Source organism: Ostrinia nubilalis, chromosome 13 (assembly GCF_963855985.1).
Source record: "Ostrinia nubilalis chromosome 13, ilOstNubi1.1, whole genome shotgun sequence".
Classification (NCBI taxonomy): domain Eukaryota; kingdom Metazoa; phylum Arthropoda; class Insecta; order Lepidoptera; family Crambidae; genus Ostrinia; species Ostrinia nubilalis.
In genome coordinates, this window is record NC_087100.1 from 6,247,536 (window position 1) to 6,265,469 (window position 17,934).

The 17,934-nt window shown below is 35.6% G+C and overlaps 1 protein-coding gene across 2 annotated transcripts; it reads left to right on the plus strand.

Annotated features, from left to right (window-relative positions):
• Positions 1 to 4,668: 4,668 nt before the first annotated feature.
• Positions 4,669 to 17,912, plus strand: LOC135077478 (calponin homology domain-containing protein DDB_G0272472-like). Of its 2 annotated transcripts, none has more exons than XM_063972029.1 (5): positions 4,669 to 4,844; positions 14,237 to 14,633; positions 15,506 to 15,668; positions 16,001 to 16,155; positions 16,232 to 17,912. In XM_063972029.1, exons 1-5 carry the CDS (start codon positions 4,778 to 4,780, stop codon positions 17,850 to 17,852), a joined length of 2,403 nt encoding a protein of 800 aa, XP_063828099.1. In that variant the 5' UTR covers positions 4,669 to 4,777; the 3' UTR covers positions 17,853 to 17,912. The 2 variants fall into 2 exon arrangements, with proteins under 2 accessions (XP_063828099.1, XP_063828100.1); XM_063972030.1 differs by lacking the exon at positions 4,669 to 4,844 and adding an exon at positions 4,876 to 5,056.
• Positions 17,913 to 17,934: the final 22 nt, after the last annotated feature.

The window sequence follows — 17,934 nt, forward strand, 5'->3', positions numbered from 1 at the left end:
AAAAAGTACATTCTGTGTTTTTATTATTATTTAGGCAGTTAAATACTGCACAGTATTTAGTACACCATTTTCTTTATTTTCTTTCATCATACACAAGAATACGCGTGCGTGAGTCAATGTTCGCTTGTATGTGAGGCCTTGTCGAATAGTATCCTGTAGGTGGGCCATCGTGCGTGTTTTGTTTTCGATGTAAACTCGCGGAGATGAACAGGCCTGATAGTATCCAATCCTTTTGTTATTAACGCTCTATATTTTTTGAAATAAATTAAGTAGTGAATATTACTATGCTTAGTCAGGTAATAACAGTATACACTCAGCATTATGTTGTACTTTTTCGTAACGTAACGAAATTCGTAAAAAACGTAACGAAATATTAGACAAAATGAGATCAGAAACAAGTATTTTTTTGATAAAATTTGTTACAGCAAATATAAAAGCTTACTAAATGTTCGTACCACACGTATTACAAAAAATGGTTAAATGAAGACTTACCGTTCTATATAAAATCGCTGATTTTACTGCCTGTTACGAAAAAGTAATCCCACAAAACACACACGTTTTCACTAATTTTCGCGATAGATGTTATGGCGGAGACGTCAGGCCAACAGCCATTCAGAGTGCAGCTATTGTTGTCCGTGTAAAATAAATACGGAATTGTTCAGAAACCATGGGAAAGTAGAAATAAATCGTAACTAAAGAGTAAATAACGAAATAGTAAATGAGAGCGACTCATTTTGTTTTTTTGCTTTAAATTGCCAATTCATTATGACACCCCATAGAAAATCAATTTGATACAGAAACTGCGATTACTGTAGAACGATAATACAAAGAAATTTACAATAATTTAGTTACGTATCGCATTTTATGAAACAAAAACACATGAAAAAGCTAGGGTGGCAAACAGATTTTTGTATGAAAGGTAAAAAAGGACTATTTTTAAAATATCTAAATATTTGGTAATAAGTAGGATTATAGCTATAATTCTTCGTTATCTTAAAGATTAATATTCATCCTTCAAAATTGTGTGTGTGTTTTTTTTGTGTGATGATTTATAAATATAAAACTTTTGAACTGTTTCAAAGCACACTTTTTTTTTTCAAAATGTACATTTTTTTTGAGAAATACTCATATTTGTGTTCATGAATACACATTTTAAGTAAATCTTATACTGGGTAGTTCTACAAATCAGGGAATTTTACGGGGCTCAACTTGCAGCTCCTTAAATTACCAATTAATAGTTTTCGTTTTAGGGTATTAATAAAGTTTAACTCACATAGTACTTGGTCACTGAATTTCAACACGTTTTAATAAAAACATCCCAGACAAAAATGGCTTCAAATGGGAAAAATTCTCATTTCCCTGTGGGGTGACATTCCAGAAATCATGATGTAAATCACAATAAAAAATATATAAAAATATAATTAGTCAAAAATAACATTGTATTGAAAGTAACCATTAGTGTATCTTTCATTTAACCTATATGGATTATGTTTGAATTCCCTATTTACATAATTTTTTGATTGCTGAACAAAGGCGACACGAATTAAGTATCACTTCCCTGCCACCTATAAACACATTAAAATCTGTAACAAAACAACGGGTAAACCACGTTGTCGTTCTTATGTATTTAGGTATGCAGTTAAGTTCGCCTAGTGAAACGTTTATTTCGCCCAAATCGTCAGTCAGTTAGACGCAGCTACGCTGTTATCATCGTCTGTCGTGTCTGGGCCAGACAACTTCTCACTCATCTGTTACGTATTTATAACAGTATTTTATATTACTTTAGGGCAATTATGAAACAATATTGTCAAACCCGCTTGCGTCCATTGACTGATAATATTAAATTTGATATGAAGTTTATATAATTCATGATTTTGGCAAAATACATCAAAAATCTCACTTCCCTGTGTATCATTTCCCTGGGTTTACGAAGGAAATGGAAAAGTTAGTATCGACTAACCAGCAAAACTTACTGCCATATAAAGGCATTTTACAAATACACTAAGTGCAGGCAAATGCATACACTCCATTGAAACTGGATACTCCATTTTGACTTGCTTGACTCTATACAAACTTTTAGCTGTTTTTGCAGTAACGTGTGCGAGCACTTCCAAATAGGCATCAAAAAATATTCTTCCATGAATTAAAGCAAATGTTGATGACGCTTAAACTGAATCTGAAACTGAGACCAGTAATGCCTGCAACACCAGTATTTTGATTCATCAGACTTGGTTGACCTTACGAGTGTACTGGGACTGAATGAACATTGATGATCCTGATGGATTGCTGGAGATGCCGAAAATAGATACTAACGAATTGTTTCCAGTCGAAGAAAAGCGTCGAGGAAAGAAGAGGAAGATAATAGAAGGAGATACGAATAGTAGGGAAAAGTCAAAGAGATCAGGTGACGGAAAAAGAAGCAACCTAAATGAGTTCCATGTTCAATTGATAGTGGACCTTTATGATGCACATAAAAGTTTTTTTTATTATTTTTAGAATAAAGACTATAAACTCAAATGCATCTTTCAGTTACATTTTCACTATCCTGTATATGTTCTCACTTCCCTGTCCATCGAAAATAGAAAAACCGCTATAAAATCAATATTTATCATAATTTTGTCTGGCCCGTTAAAAATTGGATATGTTGTAGTATATTCTCGGTCTTTAGTCACTGTTTATACTGATAACTAACAAAAACTGGAGATTCATTTTATGGTCCTAAATAATTCCACCGTGAGTAGAACTACCCTACTAATAATTATAATACATACATTTTTAAAGCATTTTTATTATAGTTTAAAACAATCCTTATTTATAACGAACAACGGACTGACGCCCCTAGGAAGTGTGCGTTAATCGGAACGGTTTTGTCATTTTTAATTTTCCAAGTACCTACCCACAATGTTCATGTTATCAGAAATTATTGTGTCGGTAATGTTATTATTTTGCACTTATTATCTGTAATAATGTCGGAAATTGCAGGATCTAGTTCACGACAAATTGAAAAAGTTTACATAAATAGGAAAGGTGGGATGTTAAAAAACTGAGAATTATATTTGATACGAATTAAAAAAAATATTTTTTAATAATCACGAAAACAAAACAAATAGTGGGGGACAACGGAACTTTTTTGGTTTCGATGTCCACCACTGAGGGACAGAGCAACTCATTTCTTCTTAGTGTCCACCAGTAGGGCCCAACGGGAAGATTTCAGTAGCGCTGTCCCCCACTGGTGGACATTGCAACTTTTTTTCTCAATGTCCACCAGTGGTGGACAAATAGTGGGGGACATCGGGAATAAACGGGCGAAACGCACCGCTACACTACCACAAAAAATTTAGAAATAGAAAACCTTGTTATTTAGGTACACGAAAATAAGTTTCTTAGGATGTGGGCAAATAAGGCTGCCAGTCCTCTAGACTAGAGCGGAGTGAAGCGGGTTCAAAATTCACCAGATCATTCTAGGGCCGTGCCATCCCATCCATACTATAAAGGAAAAATATTTAATTATTTGTTTGCAATGAATAGGCAGACTTACATAATAGGGGATAGAATATTTTCAAAAAATGTAGAGACCCGTATGGAAACCTGCTGCTGAGGCAGCTAGTTGTTTTTTCCATGAAATAATATTTCATGCGTTTATTTATTTAAAACTTACATGTACATAAGGCGGACTTAATGCTAGTCGGCATTCTCCTCATACTCATACATTAATGGCAATTTATTTACGACGTGTTGACCCGCGCAACTCTTGTAGGTATGTGCTTACGTACAGTCGACATTAAAAAAGGTATACATTTTTGTTTGCAGCATAATGCAGTACCTATTTCAACTACGACTACATAGATGTCTACTTTAGATATGGGACTAAGTATTAGGTACTTACACCGCATAAAATTGGGAAATGTGTGTGACAAACTAAACTTTTTACCGCTTATTGTTGTTCATTTGATACGATATAATAGTGAGCACAATTGGTGTATTAGATGTGCAGTTAAATATTAAACTACGATTAATATTTCATGAGTTCACTTTCTCGTATCTGCTGAATATGCTCTATGAATGTAAAGTAGCTTTTGAACAGCCTAGCTTGCATAAAACTGCAAGACACCGGCACTACTCTGTATTATAATAAATGTTATTCAGTTAGTCATGTATTCGTTTTATGTACTACGTAAGACCTGGAAGTAGAGCAAATACTCGGCATAACAAGCGGTAAGTGTTGGCAAAGTGGAACAAATTGTAAGTTATTAATCTCCCCTTAATTTTCACGTCGTTCACCCGGTGGCCTAAATGCAAATAAGTAGGAGAAAAATATTCCACGAATCCTCACGAGCACTGAAACAAACGTTTCCATGGCTACACTATCGACCGGCGGCTTTTCCGAGGCTTTCGTCTGAAGCTCCCGCTCGCGTGACGCACGCTGAAACAATAAGCGCTGAAATGGCCTAAGAATTCAGATAGCGGCGACAGTTTATAGCCGGCCCGCTGGTGCGTTGCATACGTTACCGATCTCCCGTTCGCATTCGACTTGTATGTTACCGTTAATTCATAAAGTTATTGTTCTCCGTGGGATAGAACGTGGGCGGGTCCAGGCATGGACAATGAGTGCAGGCGCGAAGCCGAGCGCGACGGCGGCCGGCGATGCGCGGGCATCCGATTTTAAAAAGCACTCCGGAGCACTCATTAGCCGGTGCATCGTAACTGCGTTGCGGTTGGAAGAAACGCAGCGTGTGCAATACGGGACATTAGAAAGTGTAATGTATGGTGTGGTGCGATGCTGTCAGTGAGCAAGCCGACATCGCTGGTGCAACAGAAGAAGCAGCAGTGGGCGCGGGAAAGAGGTGCGTAGTGCGTGCGGTAGTGCTCGCGCGCGGCGCGGCCGGTGCAAGCTGCATCACGCTCGTCGACTGTTTTGCAACGAATTCACGGTCGTGGTTTCGTCAAGGAGTTTTGCGTCCACTCGCGTCTCCGTGATACGTTTGTCGGTATCTGCACGACACGCGTGGTACAGCATTTTAGAACGGATTTTCAAAACTCCAAAAATCCACGGTATGTAAGTAGAGCTTTAATTATTTAAAATAGCACTTTATATTTTAACTAAGTATCCCCTTCATTCCAAAAATAAATTGATTTAATTCAGCAACGCACCTACAACATTTGTAAATCAAATCATTTTACAAGTTTTACATTATCTGCTTTCAAAAAATATGCTAAAACATAGGTACTGTGAAATTATTCATATTTTCTTTTTTTATAACAAATAATGGCCACGGTTCATTAGTACCTTCCATTGTTTTATAATTGATGCAAGCGCTACACTAACACCACGTAACAAATTAATAATTGTAAAGATTACACTGAAAGCCTAGATTTGTTTTTCATAAATACTTAAGTACTGAATTTGATAGTTTATTTATTATCATAATTAATTTGTAATGTAAATCTTGAGAACATTATTTCTACGTATTGGTATTACGTAGAATTACCAAAATCAATAATTTGAATCATATTTTTCGTAGCAGGTCGTTTTAAGCTTCAAAAAGACTTCAACGAGTTTACGAATATGTAAGTAGGTCTACGAACTCCTAAAAATAATTATTTCTGCAAAATTTTTTGTGCGCCTAATATATTGTCTCGGTCTTTGATTGATATGTGAAAGTAATTGTTTTCGGGGCTTCTTACTTACAAATAAATAGCCACTTAAATTACTTTAAATTAAGGAGGTGTTCTCTTTGTTCTTAAATTTTTAAATATTTTTATTGATATTATTATTTTATTTATATATATTGTTAACGTGGATTTATTTAATGAAATAAACAACAATTACCTATGTATGGCTTATTTAAAGAGTTTTGCACAAAGACTTTGTAATTGAACAGTTGATAAGTTTGTAATTAAATCACAGTATATTGCCTACTTTTAGTCCATAATAGGACGACGAAGGATTTGGTCATTTATTTCATTATTATACCTAACTTATTATTCAGTTTCAACAAATACTTTTTCAGTAGCCCTTTAAAAATGTATTAGTTAAATTATGGATTTAAATTAGGTCACAATAATAAATTATATAAGAAGGTACACCTAAAGCCTCCTAATTGACTTTTATTTGAAAGATATTAATTAAGTCCCTATAAATCCCAGACTGACTACAATAACAAAACAATGGCAAGAAGCAAATAGTAAAAAGAATTTAGGTATTCATAGTATTAAATTACAATTTAATATACGATACCCCATTTATGAGATCTGACTGAAGTGTGAAATCTGATAGTAGGTACCTCAGTTTTTCGTTTTGCACTTAGCTAAGTAATTACCACTTAATATTCAGATATCACGCATTCATACAATCCACTGACTAGGTATTCAGTAAAATCATTAAAAGCAATTCGAGCTAGAAAGCCTGTTAATAAAAAGAATTACTTTACTGAAAGGAATTCCAGCGCACAATTAATGAATTGTTCGGCTAGTAACGTTGTTTGGCAATAAGTAGATAATAGTAACTAATACTTGTTACATGAGGCACTTTCGTAACATAAAGCTGTCACTCGATTGATTTCCTGAATTAAATCATTTACAATAGGACTTCTAACTTCCTACCGAAATAATCAAACAAAACGTTTATTGTGTCATTGTTTGAACGGACAATTTAGTTGTGGGGCGCTGACGCGACAGTATGTTGGCCCTGACCGGTCATATTGACCTCTGTCCTTCGGTTTCAGTTCAATACAATTCAGGAGTAGGTATAGACAGTCACGCGATGTCCCCTATTTCTAGGGCTGCGTAACTCTGAATAAATTCCACCATGTAAACTTTTTAGAGACACAAACTTTAATTATACCTAGGTTCTGTATTCTATTCATAACGCTCATGTTATGAAGTTAGTAAGTAGTTTTAAGTATTAATTAATTTAATTTAACTAACCGAAATACAAGTAGGTACTATAACTACTTAACTAGTGTCCTAGCTAGATTACGTGTCTTCCTCATTTATTTTTAAAAACATGCAATCTAATGTATCATTGTTTTAAAATAAGTCTGTAGTACCTAGTTAAAAGTATCTTTGTACCTCGAAAAAATGCCAGATTAAAGTATGTAATCTTTAGTAGACTCTTAGTAGTTTCTTATATAACAGACAAAAATAAAGTAAATAATGACAGTCTTCGTGAATCACCTCGTCTGTGGAATTATCTGACCGCACAAAAAACAACACAAGAAAGTTTTTGATGTAACTTTCCGGCTTCCGCCTGCGACGCCGGATGACCGGACTAACAAAACCTCTTTATGGCAAAGGCCATCGTAGCTTTAAAATAGTCTAGCACTAAGTTTGCTTGACCTACCTACAAAATAATTACTAGCCTTGTCATGACATGGTTTTATTTTGTGATGAAATAATAGGAAGATAGTTAATTGGTAGTATTCACGGTATCATAGCGCCACAATGTAGAGCACGTGGCCTACCCCAATATCAGTTCTTGCTTAAATTTTTAATTGCCTGTTATAGTAGTTAGCAAGCATCATTTTGATTGGGTGTGTTGAGGGTTTGTAGCCAGTAAAATACATTATAGTTATAAGTAACTACAAACTTAACCTTTAGGTATAGTTAACATAATTTAATCAATTACACTTAACAAGGCTTTTGGATCAATATTAGGTAGAATGCCATACCTAATTGTAGCACGTTTATAGAGTTGGATACCTCTATTAATTATGTTCAGCAACTTCAATTTAAACCCAGTGGCGTGGTGTCCTCGTCCTGAAATCCTCCCTCGAAATAAAACGAATGCCTGCCTTTCAAACTTAAAGATTTCTATCTTTAGAACGGAGGTAACTACAAAATGCATATTAATAAATTAGTTACCTAACGTTCAAATATTTGTTATTTATAACTAATTAGTCTAATAAATAAATAACGAAACTTTTACATGCTCGATGTTTACCTACCCTTGATGAACAGGATTTGAAGAAATAATTAGCAGTGCCGCTACTTGACCAGCGGACAACCTGTTGTTAGTTATCGTAGCGTTAAATAATAAAACAAAAACATTGGCCGCAATCTATCTGCGGGTGCGCACGAGAGCGTGGCGGCGAGCAAAATATGCCATTACTCGACTCTAGTTCTACCGATAGTTTTTAATTTAATGCAAGTGCTTTATACTTTAATGATACTCGAGCATTTTCTCTCTCTAAAAAACAAAACTGTAATTTAACAATACGTTAATCGAAGTAGTTAGATTGTCGATTAGAGACTTGTCTAGGTCTATGGGCGCCGGATAAATAGGTAATACAGTAACTAATAATCATCGATTACCATTCTACTCACTTCCTACTTAATACTCGTATTATAAATAAATGCGAAAGTTTGTATGGATGTCTGGATGTTTGTTACTTTTTCACGCAAAAACTACTGAAAGGATTTTGATGAAAATTTACAGTTAGTAAAATAGTTAAAATAAGTCAAATTGTTTATAACCCAGAATAACATACATTAGGCTATAATTAGTGAAGATCTGTGACAAACTAAATTTCACGCGGGTGAAGCCGCGGGCGCAAAAACTAGTTTGATATAAATATTTGATTAGACTCGTTACCAGAGTGCATAAAAAATTTATAGGTTCCTAAGTATTTTGCTAAAAGTAGATAAGTTTAAATTACATTAATTTACTTCAAATGCCACATATGAAATAAATATTTGATAATATAGATTAATTTCAGCGACTCTACAACGCGCTACTTTCTGATGTTCAGAATAGATTTATTAAATACATAGTTATTTATTAGGTAGGTAACTCAAAATTATTGACTAACTCTATGTAACTACAATGAAACCTATAAAGGCAATTCGATACACTGATTTTGAAACGAATTTTAGACGTGGAATAGGTGCAATGTTGAGATAGTATACTAGTGGAACATATAAAATATGCAATGCCTTTGTTTCGTATGCAGTTGATCTTAATAAACCGGCGAACGAAAGCGAATCGTGATATTTGCAACACTCATACGGCACGCGTTTACGTAATTGAAACATTTAATTGTTTTGACTCTCCAAACTAAAACATTTAGCTGGGTATGCTCAACTTACGATGCACATACATATTTATTAACTTTCGGATCTCAAGGCACACATACGAAAGAAAGTCGTAAAACAGCAGCAAACGAAATAATGTCGCATTTTTACGATTAAGGCTTGGTATTTCTACTAAAGTAGGTATTTCGCGCTGTCAAAATCTGCGCGCGCAATTCTTCGCCGAAGACAGCGCGCCAAAGAGCTCCCGCCACAATTTCCAGCTACACAGTATAGAAATATGCAGTATATAATTTCCAGCTACGCAGTTGGTTAGGTTAGGTTGACTTCCTTCCCTTCAAGCGTTACACTCACAACACTTTCTAATACAAATCATATCCAAGTGATACAAATTAAAACACCTTTCAGACTTTTTGGGAATAATTATTCTAGAATCGAATAAATATAAAATATACCTGCAGAAGTAAACACGGTTCAAAGTGGCCGTGGCGTCGCCCGACCTTCTGGAAGTTCTGCGCCGGCTTAAAGAATTTCAAGATTACGTCACCCGACCTATCGGTAGACCCTTGGGAGCTTGAGCGATTGGAAAAACATTTTATGATAAGTTACTCTTAGTAGCGATTATTTAGAGCTTAGATAATAAATTATAGTTGTTGCAATTCACGAAGCTTTGCATGTGGTTAATAACATTAATCAGTACACGCATCAATTTTGTTCAGTCTCTTTGTTTATTAATAAATATAAATATCATACTAAAATTGCAGAAACATATTTGTTTGTATTGGTCTGGGTGTTTTCTTTCTATAATATGTATGAAGTATGTACAGGGTTCTGTATCGAAAATTACTATGAGCATCACACGCGGTTACCTGCGTACCTCTGTGCACTCATGGGTTTAGTTTAAGCAGAGGTCCCTAGAGTTTGATTTTGAGCTTTGTTTATAGTCATTACGAAGCAGACTGATGGGAAAATGCACTGTCTTGAATTCGAAAGGGTAATTTGACGGTGTTAGGGGAATAGGGATGTTTCCTGGGTCAAAAAGCAAGAGTTTTAATTAGTCCGTCAGTTAACTTATCAAAAAATACTCTACACGTATTTTTCACTTTTTCAAACTAATGAAAATTTAAAGAGATAAAGCGCGCCAAAGTTCATAAGAAGAGGCCCGTGACGTCAATGCGTGCATAAAAGTGCCGCACGTTGTGACGTCGTGCGGATCTTCAACGCACCATAACTATGTAATTATTTGTTAGATTGACAAATAAAAATATATGTGTCCAATATTTTTTGATATTAAACATGACGGAAGTTTTTAGGAAACTAGCCTATTCTAGGAATAAATACAGAGTCTCCTCATTGAGATTGAGACATTTCAATTTGAGATTTCCCTTGACATTGAACACAATCTGACATGGAGTTTTCAAACACTTGTAAAAATAAAAAGTAATTAAATCAAAGGCACTAAGTAGTATTGATATCAACTTCGAAGAAAATTACTGCCAAAATTACTTTCTATCCGTTCCACACGTCTGTCATGAATTATATTAATTTATATTAATAAATATTGGTTAAAGATTTTTTAAAATCGGTTCAGTAGATCCCGAGATTTAACAAATATACAAACACACAAACTTTACCTCTTTGTAATATTAGATATAGATAGGTAATTTGAAACCCTATTTTGTTTTATTATTTTTTTTATTTTAAATATTTCACAATCCAAACTAATATTTACTGTAAGTAAATGCTAAATAGTAAATATTAGTTTGGATTGTGCAATATCCTACTAATATGTCTGGATGTTTGTTACTCTTTCACGCAAAAACTACTGAATGGATTTTGTTGAAACTTTACAGTATTATTGTTTATAACCCAGATTAACATTATGACGATATGTGGCAAATAAATTTCAATAAGTAAATATGACGTGTCTAAAAAGCGCCATCTATCGTCATTGGTTAAAATCTACAGCACTGGACATACTACGGTATGACGTTCGTAAATATTCATTCGGGGGAAGCCGTGAAACGCCATCTATCAACATGGGTAAAACGAGGTAAAACTTCATATCTAACGGGGGTAAAACGAGGTCCACGCGAACGAAGTCGCGGGCGGCCGCTAGTTTATAATACAGTCTAATTTTTTAGAAATCAGCAGAAATGTCATCAAATATGGCCAACTGACATAAAAATATTTTTAGTCTGTGAACTAGTGATGCGACAAAACCTCTCGTTAATCGCGAAGTGAAATTATTGTAGTACTTGCTACTCGCCGGGTGATCGTCAAAATACTAAAAATATGCAACAAAGTCGCAACATTGAATGTGAACTGATTATGAAATTTTCGAGAACAGGAAACAAACTGTATGCACAGATGTAATCAAAAAACACACTGGACAGTAAAACAATCAATTATCCGTAAAGTCATTAAACTTCAAATAGTTGCAAAAAGTTCTGTTTGACAGTGTTGCTACTAGTGATATCTCGCTCGCTCAGTTCTTTGTTGCTCTATTCCGCTAGGCTAGGGAGGTTATTTAAGATGCTATCAATTGAAAAAATATTTTTATTTTCTTTTATTTTATTTACTTATATAGAAAAATAAGCAATGGAACAATACGTAAGAATAATTGCATAAAAAAGTAAAATAATTTTGTTTAAATAAAACCAACTAAAAATTAAACTGACTCCGAAAAAGTATACACTAAAAGTAGAAAAATAATTTTACGTTATCTCCAATATAAAATTAATCAGTAATCGGAATAAGTGAATACTTAAAATAATATCGATTAAATTTACAGAATATTTTCTATGACTCACAGGTTACAGCACTGATGTGTCAGAGACAAGTCATAGACAATATGGAGATAACACATGATTTTAAACGTCAAGTCAATTTGACAAGTCTCACAAATTTTCATCGTCCACGTATTTTGCTAAAATAATTTGTTTCAAAGATTGATTTCAAACTTGTATAAACGTGAAAATAAAGTTGGTTTCATGGGCTTGTTAAATAATGTGTATGATATTATGAACACGTAAGTGATTATGGTGTAATTGTGTATGAAAGTGTTTGTTTACATCTCTGCTGGATTCTAAAAAATCAAGGTATAGGTAGCTTTCCCTCCGCAACCTTATTGGTATTCTATGTATGTGTCTTTTAATTGATTTCTGTTAAACATTTCATGTAAAATTTGTCCAGTTATAACTTTATTTAGGTACATCTGCATCTGTAAGTAAGGATTCATGTTCTCCAGCCCAGATGCCGAGTAAACAGAATCGTCTTTCAGTGACGTGCAGCTGCCCTATATTTGACCTATTTTTTTATTATTTATTTGTGTCAGTGTGCCCTTCTAAAGAGTGTAAGACGATTGTATGTAGTTACTATTAAAATGTAATTTTAACTCATTGGTTTTGTCTCATATTTGAGGAATGTACTATGTATCATGAGTAGAGTCTTAGTTTAAAAGGATGCCAACGATTTAAATTTCAATAGGTAGAGAAAATTCATAATTCTTAATTATCAAAAATGTTAGCTTTCTCCAGTAACACTGATATTATTATACTGTGACTCATCAAAGTCATCATTGTCAAAAATATTGACAAATCGCGAACTGTCACGACCAAAAAACTGGCACGCGTCCGACCTCCGTAAGCGCCACCGCGCGACTGATTGAGATTGTCCAAGCCGTCATGGGCGATTTTTTCCACATTTTTAAACATAGTAACTAAATAAGACGCAATATAAAAATTTCATCCGTTAAAAGCCCTCAAGTTATTTCTGAACTTTAGTTTAGTAAAAGATTCAGAATCTCAAATCGCTTATTTTAAAAATAAAACCATAAATAGAAAACGAATAGAGGTAACTTTGGGAATTTATTCTATCGAGGCAACTTCATCAAATCGTGTTTCCATCCGTTAATAGCCCTAGAAAATATCCTCAACTATGCCCAAAAAAAATCTTAGCCTTTAATTTTACTGTTTAGTACCTCAAAAATGAAAAATGAAAACCTCATTTTCGCCATTTTCTCTGCTACCCGGCCTTAAGTAGGTACCTACACAATTCCCAAATGCTTTGAACCCCAGAAGTGGGGTGTACCACAATTCCATCATTCATTGCAAGTTATTAACAGTATTTTAAATTCTCTGTATGAATAAATTAATTTACCTATTTAACTAGGCACTGTACCAGGCCTGTTCATCTCCGCGAGTTTACATCGAAAACAAAACACGCACGGTGGCCCACCTACAGGATACTATTCGACAAGGCCTCACAAACGAGCGAACATTGACTCACGCACGCGTATTCTGTGTATGATGGAAGAAAATAAAGAAAATGGTGTACTAAATACTGTGCAGTATTTAACTGCCTAAATAATAATAATAACACAGAATGTACTTTTTTAAGTTGCCTCAAGACACTGAGAGGTAAATAAGTAGTTAATATCATTCATGATAATTCATGCTAAATCATGTATTTCCTCCGCCATTTTCCGCAGTTTGGCACACCTCACGACACATCATTTTACCGAAGTCAGCCCTATAGCTTCGGCGCAGTGCCGATCACTGACGTTTGTCAACAAAATGGTGCTTGACTCTTGAGACAGGCTAAATTACACCATATTGTTAATGACATTGAGCATACATTTTTTTAAATACCTTCGCGAAGTAAAACTTCTGTACGTAGTACTTATTATTATTCTGTGACTGTACTATCAATAATAAGTAAATTAATATTCATTAGTAAAGCCTCCTATTATAACTTCCCGATTCAATTGCTATTAGGGTGGCAGATTAGGTACTTAATGATAATTGCAGATAAGTTGCATCCATAATGCGTTTTGGTTATTCATTATGACATTACGCCCCCATCGACAGCACCCGACGTCTGCGCTCGTAGCGCGTAGCGTGCCGCCTCGTAGTAGGCTTACAATTTTATGTGCCACTAACGACATTCAAAGTATTTCACAACAATAACTGAACATAAAATGAATGAAATTGCAGCTCACATAAATGACTAGACGATTTCCTCGCATGGTATCGATAAAACTCGAAACCCCTTTCGAAATAGGGGAACTCTTTTATTTTTCTTTCTGTGAATTAATAGTCAATTCTTCGACGACAGTTGCCATGGACGGTAGATTAGGAACTGCGTCCGGAAAAGAAATTTAAAAATAACGAGTATTAAAATCTTGCGTTGCTTGTCCTTCCAGAGGAGATGTCACACCTTTACCTGCCATGGGGTTCTGGAGAACGTTACACCAACCGCCTCCAAGTGAGGAACCAATTCGCGAGCACCTTGGAGCTGCATAAGCAGTCATCTTACGAGTACCAGGAGCCGAACCAGCGCCAGAGAAGCCCCAGCTTGCCGCCTATTCACCACGTAGAGCAGGAAAGACCACTGGTCAAAGAAGATAGAAGATCCAACGTGCTAAATAGGAACATACCAAGTGCAAAAAGATTCGCATTTTACGACGAAGATGGTGAAGGCGACACTTCGGGCTATGGAAGCGAGACGGTCAACCATAAGAATAGGAACGGAGCTTTAAATGATGTGACTAATAATCGAAACCCCGTTGTGGCATGGGAACAAGATGGAAAAAATAACAGGTGAGTGATATCGCAATTAAATTTTCTTTGATATTAAAAGTGTATTTTGTGCAGGTACGAAGTGCATAGGAAAAAACATACAAACGAATTGAGAAACTCCTCCTCTAAGAAATGGATTGGGGAAGCTTATGTCCAACAGTGGACTGTGGTGCGCTGGCTACAATGTAATAATAGTGTCACTGAAAATTAATTAACTTATGTAGGAAGCAAATAATTACTCGCTGGATCATTGTTGTACTTGTTCGCGTAATATTGTATAATGCATAAGCATACGAGTGTATCGTTTCTTCTGACTATTAACTGCTAGTACCTACGTACTCGGTGTCCATTACTGCCCAACATGCGTGACAGGAAAGTCATTCGTAGGTTTAAACGGTACGTAGTTACGGGCATTATAGTTTATAGTTCTTGCGCAATGCAATTATGGCTAGAAACTGCGACTCTTATCTTTTGAAGTACAACATACATAGTAGTTATGTACTTATGAACGTCCATTATTTTTAATTAATGCAATCAAAGTCTAGTCTTAAAGTATGTAATGGATAAGTTTGACCTATTTATTACTCACACTCATTAGTTGCTTTGTAAATGGTTAGGAAATAGATTAGATATAACAAAGTTTCTGATTAGCAACGCGGTACGAGGGTAACAGTGTTCATTAAATTTTAATTAAGGTATTTTCTGTACTTAAACAGGATGTCCCAAAATTGGCATTTACTCATATTTGGATAATTTGACTAAGTAATAGTGATATACACGAATCCTCGTTTTGTCAGCGTACGTACAAGAATGATTTAAAGACACTGTCTGTCTGAAGTCTAAAATAATAATTATCAAATTGCGTATAATATAGACATCAAACATTTGCTCAGAAATCGAGGATCCAGTGGCGGCAGATCGGGCACGACCGACGAGGCGTGGTCGGCGCGGACGCCGCGCAGCTCCACGGAGGAGGGCCGGCTGCGCTGGGGCGACCGCGGCGTCGCCACTGGCCGGCTGTGGGAGCCCACAGCACCCAACGAACGACTACCGCAGGTACACTTCCAGAATAAGCGACAATAGCTAAACGGGGAAGGACCCGAAGAACGGAGTCATCTTCAAAATTTTAAGCGACAATAGTCGAATGGGAAGGCGTCAGATTGGACGACTCGAGTCGAGATCCAAGGAAGGCGGTTCAAACCCCGCCACCGCTCGTCTATTGAAGTATTGACCCACTCGTAATACAAGAACAAGCGTATTTAGCTTACCTACCATGAGGGGTTAATCGGACTCTTACTAGTAATTTGTACAATACACAAAGGCTTGATAGATAATAACCATAATCGACTAGGTAATACAAATTTTATTATTCTGAAATGTTTTTGCAGATGCCAAACCAAAAAAAGGGAACCCCATCATGGGTAGAACGAGGCTTAAATATGATAGATAACTCAGCGGAAGTCCTAGTCATTGACCAAAGAAGTTCGACAAATTCTGGATTCGAATGCGACAGATCTTCATGCAATGGTAGCGATGAAGGAAGGTAGGGAAGGGAATCAATATTAAGTAACTTTTCATTCACTAATTTATTCAATTTATGAACCAATTTTTTCTTACAGAACATTTTTAAGAGGGCAAAATGTTCCTCTAGAACCTGAAATAAAAGCTCAACGAGAAAACAAACGCATAAAAGCATTAGAGTTGCAATCTGCAATATTAAGTCAGTTGGAAGACCGTGAGAAACGGCGCCAAGAAGAAAGAGAAAGAAGATTACGTGAGGAAAGATTAGAAGAGCTACGAATACAACGCCAACAAGAAGAAGACCGACTAAGGCTGGAAGAAGAAAGAAGAAAAAATGAAGAAAAACAAATATTGGAACAACGAAAACTGGAAACTCTTAAAAGAGCGCTTGAAGATGCAGAGAAAAAAGCTAAGCAAGATAAAGAAAAAAGGTTTACGTGTCATAGACAAAACGCGAACTCTAATAATAATATCGACAGCAACAAATCCATTGCAGAAGAAAATATACTACCAGAAGGCATAGAATTTAACGAATCAGTTAGCCCAACGAAAACGAATAGAACATACGATGTACATTCAGCAAAAAGTCAAAAGAAGGAATGTAATTCTCACCACACGACAGAGTTTAATTCACCCAGATCCGCATCCGGTCCTGGAAATTTAAATTTATTCATCCACAGCGTGCCTCCCCTCGCATTAGCTGACAATCAATTTAACATTTTACCGATTGGAATTAATGGAAATGGAGAGCTTGTTAATGCACAAACAAATAGTTTGCAATTAGCAGTGTTAGTTCCTCAAACCTTATCAAACAGTTTATACAGTGTGTCCTTAAATTCTCTCAACAACATTAGCGATGTATCGGACTCAGGGAAAGTCTTGACACCTCGAAAATATCGCATCGGTAATCTGATAGTGAAAACTAAAGACGCTACAACGCAGACTGATTCAAGTCTTTGGAAATCAACAAATGACAAGATGGTCGACACTGATGGCCCTGAAAGAAATTTTGATAAAGATTATTCAAATATCGATGAAAACGCACCCCAAGAAAGTCATCATAATACTCTGAAAAAAGATAGACGTTTTCGGTCAGAAGAAAGATTTAAAAAAGATATTGAAACTCGACCTAAATGGGGTGTCAACAGACCAGCGGCTCAATATAAAAAACAGAGCGAAAAGGATCCGTTTTACAGTCAAAAACGTAAAATGCGTCAAAAATATAGATCTCAAGCGCGGCAATATCTATCTCAATCCAGCGAAGATAGCCGATCACCGAGTCCACCTACCAGATCCGATAAGAACTCTGATAACAGTCTCAAGCAACGTAATTCTTTGAGTCAATCTTATTGGAAGAGTAAGCGGTCTAGTCAAGATTTAACAAGGCCAACAAATAATAACAATAACTCAACAGAACCCACAAGTAATATAGCTTTGGAGTTTAGCCACATAGGCCAAACTACAGTCAGTGATCTGATTGACGGTAAGAAATCTCCTAAGAGGTCGCCGACAAAGAGAATGACGCTATCACAAAAGTTTATCAATGACAAATATGGAAACAGAAAGTTATGGTTGGACGATGTTAATGAGAGAAACATGAAAAATAACATTTACGAAGCGGAAAATAGGAAAAAAATAATAGATCAAATAAATACTGCGAAAAGGGAATATTTGGAGAGAAATGAGGACCAAGAAAATTTAATTAAGGCTAAATTTTAACTTGATTGTATTGAAAGACTTAATTAGATTAACAAAACTGCCTTATAGAGCACAATAGTTAGTCGTTTAAAGGCCGGCAACG